General features: G+C 44.9%; 1 protein-coding gene across 1 annotated transcript; it reads right to left on the reverse strand.

Annotated features, from left to right (window-relative positions):
• Positions 1–5,389: 5,389 nt before the first annotated feature.
• C6H11orf91 (chromosome 6 C11orf91 homolog) lies at positions 5,390–9,688 on the reverse strand. The gene is made up of 3 exons (XM_074275625.1): positions 8,965–9,688; positions 8,739–8,892; positions 5,390–5,646 (listed from the first exon to the last, which is right to left on the reverse strand). Exons 1-3 carry the CDS (start codon positions 9,382–9,384, stop codon positions 5,561–5,563), a joined length of 660 nt encoding a protein of 219 aa, XP_074131726.1. The 5' UTR covers positions 9,385–9,688; the 3' UTR covers positions 5,390–5,560.
• Between the last annotated feature and the right edge of the window lie 257 nt (positions 9,689–9,945).

Below are 9,945 nucleotides of genomic sequence, written 5' to 3' on the forward strand. Positions count from 1 at the left end.
ACAGTAGTACAATAGTAGGATTATGGTTTCTAATCCCTTCTGCTACCCAGTGAGTTCATCCCATTCACATTTATAGTTATGACAACTAATTGCATATTTACCTTCATGCTACTTTTCACTTATTTATTCCCCTTCTTATGCCCCATTCTTTCCTTTCTCACAAGTGTTTTATTTATTATGTCTGCTTTTCCCAATATACCTTCTCTTTTACTGGTACCTCCTCCTCCTTCTATTATCCCTGTCATTTTTTACTTCCTTATAAGTAAGCTATATTTCCACATCCAATTGAGTGTGAATGTTATTCCCTCTTTGAATCAATTTTGATTAGATTTAAAGTTTAAGTTTTACCTGCCATTCTTCCCTCAATCTTCCTTTCATTATAATGTCTCTTTTAAATCTCTCTTACATGAGATAATTTACCCTATTCAAACTCCCCTTCCCTTCTTCCAATTCAATTTCCTTCCCATCCCTTTATTTTGTTTGTTGGGATATCATCTCATCAAAGTCACATTGATGAGGTTAGTGGCAGTCAGAGAGTTTTGGAAATCCCCTTTTGGTCAGTGCACAGATTCTTCATGAAAGAAGTCATGAACCTGAAATATTAATTAGCAAAAATGAAAGTTTATTGTTGGATAGGAAGCCAGTTTTGCTAAGAGATTGACTTCTTTAGTAGCAAAGTCCTATTAGGGAAATGGAGGCTGACACTGAGAAGAGAATGCCTTCTCAGCGGGCAGGGTCTTAGAAGCAGAGCAAGCTGCTTTGGACCTTCTGCAAAGAGTGACTTCAGAAGATGGCCTTTAAAAAGAGTCTTGAGGCTTCAGATTTCAGAAAGCCAAAGTCCCCAGGCCTAGATGTTTATTGGTATCTGGCCCAGATCTCCAATTGGAATTCAAAGGTTCTAGCATCCTCAAAAGATAAAAAGGTCTTTTGACCAAGATTTCTAATTGAATCAAAGGATCTGGCATCTCTGAAATGTAACTTATCTGGGGGATATGCCTTCTCCAGGAGGGCCTGAGACTCCAAAAGGGATAAGAGTGATAATTTTAAAGAAAACAGAGTTTCCTTCCCCTTCAATCTTATATCCACACTGCCTACATAATTGCTCTTATAGTAATAAAGTTAAGAGTTACAAGAATTATCTTGCTATATAGAAATCTTGTTTCTTTTTTACCTTTTTTGTTTCTCTTGAATCTTGTATTTGGAAATTAGCTTTTTTTTTTTTTTTTAATTTTAATTCAGCACTAGTCTTTTAATTAGAAATGCTTGAAAATCCTCTATTTTGTTAAATTTCATCCCCCTCCCCAGAAAGATTATGTTGAATTTTGCTGAGTAGGTGATTCTTAGGTGTAACCCTAACTCCTTTGCCTTCTGGTATATCATATTCCAAACCTTTTGGTTCCAGAAGATGGAAGCTTCCAAATCCTATGTAATCCTGAATGTAGCTCCACAATATTTAAATTGTTTCTTTTTGATTACTTGCCATATCTTTTCCTTGTAATATTTGAGCTCTGGAATTTGCCTGTAATATTCCTGGGAATTTTCAATTTGGGATCTTTTTCTGGTGGTGATCTGTGGACTCTTTAAATTTCTGTTTTTCCCTCTGGTTCTAATATTTACTTTGATAATTTTTTTGAAAAATGTTTTCTAGGTTTTTTTTAGTATTATAATTCTTCTCTCTCCTGGATGGATCTATTTTCTAGGTCAATTGTTTTTCCAATGAGAAATTTCTCCTCTTTTTAAAATTTTGTTTTATTGTATCTAAATGTTTCATAGTTATGAGTTTCTACCTGACCAATTTTAGTTTTTAAGAAATTTTTTGTGAACATTTGTACTTTTTAAAATTTGGTCAATTCTATTTTCTAGGGAGTTATTTTCCTCAGAAATTTTTGCATATCTTTTCCCTACGCTATTGATTTATTTTTCATGATTCTCTTGCATTACTCTTTTTCTCAATTTTCGTAATACTTCTCTAATTTGCTTCTAAATATCCTTTTTAAGCTCTTCTAGGAGTTCATTTTGGGCCTGTGGCCAAATTCCATTTTTCTTTGAGACTTCACATATGGCCATTTTGACAGGATTGTCCTCTTCTAAGTCTTGATCCTCCCTAGCATCATGGTAACTTTCTATCATCACTTTTTTTTTTTTTGGTCTTTTATGCCTTTTTTGTGACTTGGTTTTTTTGTGAGAGTTGGCTCTGTTCCTACATTGTTCTATGCTTTTTGTACTGGGGCTCTGGGTCTTACTGCTGGCTTTCATTAGGCTTCAAAGTTTTAACTGCTTTCTTTTTCTGGAGGGTGGATTTCCCTTCTGGCTTGTACTGGGGAAAAAAGTCCTTCCTGTTGGCCTCCCCTGGTTATGGGGTTTAGCAAACATGGTCTGCTTTAGGGCCTTGCTGATAGGTTGCTATGGTAATAAAGTCTTTCTAGTGGCTGGCCCTGGAGGAGGAATATTGTTTTTGATCTGTTCCAGGGCTGAGATTCAGCTGTTAAGTTGCTATGGAAATGGGATCTCTCTGCTGGTAGATCCAGAAATTGGGTAGGAAGTGAGATCCACTATTGGTCAGTCCTAGGGGAGGGCTTTATAAATGACCAGCAAAAGGGTCAAAGTCTATCTAGCAGCTTGTACTGAGGAGAGAGTCACTGGTGTGGGACTTGCACAGACTGCTCACTTATCTAGAGGGCTGCTGGTTTGCAGGAGGATGGGGCCCCAATGGTGGATTGTCCCAGGCATGGAGCTTGCTGCAGGCCCCTTGCTGTGAGGCTTCCTGCTGCTGCTCTTGGTCCTTGCTTTCCTCCCATCCCAATGAGACAGACCTTTTCTGCCAGGCTGGTAAGCTGCTTTTCTGCTCCTAGATCAGTTGAATAAGTTTTCTAGTTGTTTGGAAAGAATTGGAAGGGCTTCAGAGGAGTCCTTCCTAATTCCACCAACTTGGCACTGGAAGTCAACAAGTATTCTAAGAGGTAGAGATGGGGGAATGAATGCACCATGAGACTGGGATAACAGCTTGCATCATTACACACCAGTGGGAGATAGAATGGAAGTTCAAGTCAGTCCCATTGAATAAGCATTAATAAGGACCTCCTATGTGCCACAAAAGGAATTCAGGGGGAATAGTTTAAACTGTCTAGTTTGGCTGCAATGTAGCGTGCAATGATTATGGAAGACCTTAAAGGTGGAATTTGTTCTTTTTTTTTTTTATTATTATTGGTCAGGTTCTGGGGAGACTGGCAGTGAGTGACATCAGACCTGAGCCATGAAAGGCTGCAATCATGAGACCCAGACCTCCCGAGATGATCACAAATGCCCAGTTTCTTAAGGTCACTGAACAATCCCAGCTAGAACAGCAGGACCAGGTGGCCATAACATGCCTGAGATGCGAAAGCTGCAGGATCCTAGGACAAAACTAGTCTCCTGGCTATAAAATCAGGCAATAAAAATGTTCAACAGTAGGCTGTTGCTCCCCTGTCTGCCACTACTTCTGCTACTCTGATCAGCAAGTGATACTGTACAGTTGACTTCAAAATGGCCACATATTCCCCATTGGCCATCATTCTAAACACACAGTTAGGATTAAGAAGAAAAAGCCATGGTCTCTCATGTTCTAATAGTAAGAATAGCTCACATATAAAAGCCTTCCTAGGGAGTTATTTTCCTCAGAAATTTTTGCATATCTTTTCCCTGGATCTTCACAACATATTTTTATCCCCATTTTACTGATGAGGAAATTGAGCCTCAGAGAGGTTAGGTCATTTGCCCAGGACCACACACCTGGTGAATGTCCTTAGCTGGAATTTGGCCTTTCTAATTCCAGGTCCTAGGCTCTATTTACTACTCCATGGTTTTAAAAAACACATACCATTACCAACAGCTCACTTTTAAAAGCTTGGTGAAACACCTTTCAAAGTTTCATGTCCTTGGGGGAAATGTAAGCTTTTAAAATAAAATTCCTAGGAAATTAGGACAAAAGAGAACAGTCATGGAAAGAAAAACAGCTGGATGGCAAAAAAAACAAACAAAAAAAAAAAACTAGGATGACAAAAAAAGGGAGAAAATAAAGTGACTATATGCAAGTTACGGCCCTTTCATTTCCACTCTGTTTACTTATCTGGGAAATAAAGGAGAGGAGTTAGACTAGATCACCTCTTCTAAATAAACTCTTAGACAAGATAAGTCCCTTCTAATCCTAAATCTGAAGCCTGTTGATTGGCTGAAGTAATACATACTATTTTTTTTCCTGTTTGAGAAAAGAAAAGTATTCATGGAGCTAATGATATAAATCAAAATTGGGTTTTAGAGATTTTTCTAGTCCACTCCCCTTAGTTTACAGAGAAAGAGACTGAGGTTCAGGGAAGGCAATGGAACTGCTCACTCCCATACAGATAAGTAGCAGCAAAAGCAGGATTCCAATGCAGGTCTTTAAGCCATATCTGGCTCTCCTTTTCTGCTGTGACTGCACTGCTTTTTTGCTCCAACTTTCTCCAGTCATGTCCAATTCCCTTCTCTATAAGCAGGGTCATAATGACATTGGCCATTCTAGTATGTCTCAGAGTATATGAGATTGCGCAGGGAGGGGCTTGGGAGGAAACAGTCTAGGAATTAAATCTGAGGATTTTGATTGCTGTTCTTGGCATTTGGGGGCATAGAAGAGAATAGAGGGTCAAAGGCAATAGAAATAGAATGATATCTGTTTGTATGTATTCTTCATATACCTATATACACACACACATACATATATACATGTACACATATACACACATATACAAGTCTCCCGTGGCTAGACTGAACTCAGTGGACAGCAATTATTTCTACCTTTGTTCTTATAATACCCAACTCATTGTCATTCAGTTGTGTCCGTGGGATTTTCTTGGCAAAGATATTGGAGTGGTTTGCCATTTTCCTCTCCAGTGGATTAAGGCAAACAGAGGTTAAGCGACTTGCCCAACTTACAGTAGACATTTAATGAAATGTTTGTGGAGTGATTAAATGATCTAGGATGACTTTCCTTTTCCAGAGGAGAAAACCATACTCCCCCTGCTGTTTTCCCTCTGCTCTCCCTCCCACAAGTCCATGTGGCCTCTTTCCAGAGGTTGCTCAGCTCAATAACAAAGGCTGATCCTCCTGTCCCATGCCTTCCACCTCAGAGGTTATATGAATCTGCCTGCTTCTCTGACTTCAAACAGCAGGAACAGCCCCACCGAATGGCACTGCCTTCAGACTCCTGATCCCCTTGAAAGTGTCCTCCAACCCCAGGCACTCCAGAATGCAAACAAGCCAATTACATCTTCTGGCTTCCTGACACCCATCAGATGCTCAGGAAGCTATCCCATCAGGCAGAAAAAAAATGGCCAACACCCACCAACATTAACAAAGAGGAGCAACTCCAGGGGGCTTACTAGACAAGCTGACGCTGTATTTGTAATGTGCACCTGGGAGCAGGAAAGAGGTAAGGAACTAAAGAACAGAAAATAGTTATATCTGAAACGGCAAGAAACGGGATACATTCTCTACTCAATAACATCTAACGCTATGGAGATACGGTAACGCGGCCTTCGACATCTCGTTAGGAGAGCGGCGTGGGCTTCTTCAGGTGCTGCCTCATCTTTATGCCTTGCAACTTTTCATCTTTTAGTGCCTTCAGGAATTTATCTGGAAAAGAAGAAACATGGTGGGTCAGTTGGACTATTTCTGGGCTTTGTGGATCAAAAATTCTCATTGCCTTGGACTTTGCTTCTGTGGAATGGGTTTGTTGTTGCAAATCATGGGATTGTAGGGTTTAATTCAATTCAATAAGCATTTATTAACAACCACAGATTTATGTGTAGGGCATTATCCCTGGAAGGGACCTAGTGTATAATAATAGTAATGGTGAGCAGTTAGATAATATTTTTAAGATTTACAAAGACTTTTGCAAATATCAGCTCACACCATCTTTGATGGGGGTGTGTTATTATTATCCCCATTTTATAGATGAGGAAACTGAAGTAGACAGAGTTTCAGTGGCTTGCCCAGGATCACACACTTAATAAGTATTTCAAGATGGATTTGAACTCAGATGTGCCTAACTCCAGATCAATTGCTCTAGCCATTCAGCCACTAATGCTTGAGCCACTAAACTGACCTTAGAGGTCATCTAGTCCAACATCCCTATTTTACATATGGAGAAACTGAGACCCAAGGAAAAAAAAAACTAATACAAGTCACAAAGGGTCAACTCCAGGTCCTTGGATTCCAAAACCAGCCCATGTGGGTCTTAAATGAAAACTTTACTTGTGTATAGCCAGAGAAACAAAGAGGAAGAAAAGCAATATGAGCAAAGAAATCTCTTTAAGACTTAGCATCATGTAATACTTTCTCCTTTCCCATTTCTGAGCCTGATTCCCCATTCCATCCCCACCTCTCTGCCATTATATGAAGGGATTCAACTAAGTTCTTTTTTTTTTTTTTTTCCTCATCCCTGACTGTCTCATCTCATGATCTTTAGACCCTTCTTTCTAAGAGATGGTTTTTCCCTTGTATGAGATGAGCTGGGTTATTTCTAAGGCCCCTTTGTAAAGCCATCCTCTCATCCCAGCTGCTTATTACCAGATCCTCTAAATCACCTCTCAGGTTCAAAACCTCTGAATCAACTCTATCATATCTTACACTTGATTCCCTACACACTCTCCTCTTTGCTGTTTATTCCTATTTTTGTATCTTTGCACTGACTTCCCCATGCCTGGAACCCTCTTTCATGTCATGTCTATCTCTTACTTTTCTAGTGGCTTCCTCTAAAGCTCAAACCCTGCCTTCTTTGAGTTTTTCCCAAGTCATCTAGCCATAAGCATTTTCGCTCTGAAGTTTTCCCTCTAGTCTGTGTGATCAGCTAGTTGTATGGCCAAATAGGAGACATAGTGGATAGAGTACTGCGTCAAGAGGACCTGAGTTCAAATCCAGCCTCAGACACTTCCTAACTGGGCAAATCACATAAAACTTGAGAACAGAAAATGCTTTCTTTCTTTTTCTTTTTTTTTTTTTCCTTTCTTTTCGGGGACAGTGCCTGGCCCAGGGTGAGTACATAATAAATGCTTGTTGACTGACTGACTAAACTTCCAGCCCTGTTATACTATGTGCCATCTGCTCTTGGCCTTGATTTTTCCTTTTTTCCTCAAGTAGTCTCTGAGAATCCTTCTAGCCCTGAAAATCTAGGATTCAGTACATGGAAAGATTAGATTTTTCTCTATCTTTTCCCTTCTACAGGTTACAGGTCCTAGAATCTAGGGCTTAAAAGAGATCATATATTCCGACCATTCATTCCTTCAGGACTAAATGGGGCTTCAGAAGAAAAGTGACTTGCTTATCTTCCGTACAAGTCACCATACAATGAAATCAGGGTTCAAGTCCCAGAATTCTGAATCAATTCAATACCATTCAGCAAACACATATAAAGCACATGCTGTGTGCAAAGTGAGGACACAAGATAAGATAATGAATAGAGAACTGTCAAAAACCAAAAATTAAAAAAAAAACAACCTAACTGATGCTTATTAATCAATTTATCAATTAATTATAAATTAATCAAATTAATCAATGCTTATTGATAATTTCTAGTCAACAGGTCACCTAGGAGTTGAAAACTCAAGCTCAGGATTTCACATAGCCGAGAGTTTTATTCCTTTCCTTTCAGACTTTGAGCGGTTCCTGGGCCTGCGGAACTTGAAGGCCCTCTCAGTGGGTACCCACAGGTCTTTAGAGAAGCAGCATGGTACAGTGAAAAATCTGAGCAAGGGAAGGAACCTCAGTGGCTACTTCACCTAACATCTACACAAAAGAAATGCCAATATACCTGACAAGAGATCACCCAGCATCAACAAGGAGTTCTGGATCTGAACCTGTCACGTCCCTTAACAGATCTGTAACCACATCACTTCACCAAAGGAGACTCAGTTTTCTTATATGTGCAATGGGGGAACTCGGCCAAAGAACCATCAAAAGGTGCCACAACCGAAGTGTCGGAAACAAAAGGTTTGGAGAGCCCTGGGCTTGAAGTCAGAACTCAGGTCCCAGTTTGACTACTCACTGACCGTGGGATCATGGACAAGTCACCTCCCTTTTCTGCCCCAGCTTCCTTATCTGAAAGATGGAAGGAATACTACTCACAAAACCCTACCTGAGCCAAAGGTCACGAGGAAAACATTTAGTAAACCTTAAGTTTTAATATGGAAATAGGAGTTAGTATCACTTAGCTCCCTGAAAAGCTGTGTCCCACTACAGCGGTCCTGGGTTCCAGTCCTACCTCTGATGTTTGCTAACCTAGGCAATCGTGGGCAAGCCACTAATAACATTATAGTAAGAGTTTGGGCCTGGAGACCCCCGGAGGGGTTCGCTCTCCCAACACACTCCTTCCTGTAAGACCGGGTATTTCTAAGGTTTCTTCCGGCTCTATATCTGCGATCTCAGAGACGTAGTCCTCCTTCTGGGACCTCAGTTCCCTCCTCCATAAAATGAGGGGCCGGACGAGATCATTTCTAAGGTCCCTTTCAGCTCGAAACCCCCGAGCACAGAGCCCACACCCACGCAGCAATGGTTCCTGCCTCCCCCTCTCCCGCAGCCTCACCCCAGCCCCCACCCCCAGGGTCCGGGAGGATTCTAGGGCCCGGGTGACCCCCGCCAAAGGGAGGAAGGGGGTGGGGGTGGGGAGCTGGCACCCGGGCCAGCACCTGGGCCAGCTCCCGGGGCCCGGAGGGGGCGGGGCCACGCACAGCGCTGGGAGTCAAAGCCGTCCCCGGTGATGGTGAGTAGCTCCAGCTCCTTGATGCGGATCTCCAGCTCGCACAGCTCGTCGGGCTGCGAGGCGGCGGCGGCGGCGGCGGGGGGCAGCCGGGGCGCCGGAGGCCCCGGGGCGGGGGGCTGCGGCTGCAGCGGCGGCGGGGGCGGCGGCTGCTGCGGCGGCGGCGGCGGGGGCTGCGGAGGGGGCGGCGGGGGCGCGGCGCCCTCGGGGCCGGACGGCGGCGAGTAGAAGAAGCGCAGCGGCTCGTAGGGGATGGGGGCCAGGCCGGCCGGCCAGGGCTGGGGGCACGGGCGCTCGCTCAGAGGGCCCAGGCCGGGCGGGGGCGGCGGCGGCGGGGGCGCGGCGGCCGGGGGCTGCTGGGCCGCCAGGCTCCGGCCCCCGGCCCCGACGCCCACCCCGCCGCCGCAGCTGCCGCCGCCCCCCAGCCCGGCCCCGGCGCCCCCAGCCCCCGCCGCCGCCGCCCCCGCCTTGAGCGGCACGAAGAGCTTCTTCCAGATGTTGAAGTCGTTGAGGGGGGAGGACGAGATGCCGCGGTCGTAGAGGGATGGGAAGTAGAGGGGCGGGGCGGGCCGCTTGCTCATCGTGGGGCTCGGGCAGCCGCGCCGCCCCTTCGGCATCGTTTGAATGGGGGCGGGGGGCTGAAGCCTGCGGGCCGCCACGTGGCCGGCTGGAGGGCCGCAGACCCTCCCTCGCTCCACGGGCCACGCCCCGGGACGCGCGGCCCCGCCCCCGGACTGGACCCCCACCCCACCCCACGCGCGTGCTAGCCAGCCCCTGGGGCGCGCTCCTGGCCCCGCCCTCAAGGGGCTCCTAGATCAGCCCACTAGCATTGACGCCCACCGGGTACTGGACCACATCTGGGACACACCAAGAAAGGCAAAAACCAGCTGTCGGCCCTCGAGAAGATCAGGTTCTAACAGGGGAGAATACAAGCAAACAGCCATGTACGTATAAGAGAGATGTGTGCACTGAGGGTGGTCCCCATCGGAAGGCAATGGCAGGGAGAACCCCTCCCCTAGGCTAGGAGGAGGACCGGGAAAGCCGATCTCATCCATGGAGGGGCTTCCTTCCCAGCTGCTCCGCGTTGTGCTTCGGAGGTGAAGCAGAACACATCTGGATTGATGTGTCCGTTCCGGGCGTCCCACTTTTAGAAACCCCGAGAGCCTACGCGAAGAAAC

Source organism: Sminthopsis crassicaudata, chromosome 6 (assembly GCF_048593235.1).
Source record: "Sminthopsis crassicaudata isolate SCR6 chromosome 6, ASM4859323v1, whole genome shotgun sequence".
NCBI classification, from domain to species: Eukaryota; Metazoa; Chordata; class Mammalia; order Dasyuromorphia; family Dasyuridae; genus Sminthopsis; species Sminthopsis crassicaudata.

Coding starts and splice junctions, on each gene's coding strand:
- C6H11orf91 (XM_074275625.1), bottom strand. CDS start 9,384: ATGCCGAAGGGGCGGCGCGGCTGCCCGAGCCCCACGATGAGCAAGCGG. Junction 8,893..8,964: donor CGTCCGGCCCCGAGGGCGCC/GCGCCCCCGCCG, acceptor CCGCCGCTGCAG/CCGCAGCCCCCCGCCCCGGG. Junction 5,647..8,738: donor CGGCTTTGACTCCCAGCGCT/GTGCGTGGCCCC, acceptor CTTCTTTTCCAG/ATAAATTCCTGAAGGCACTA.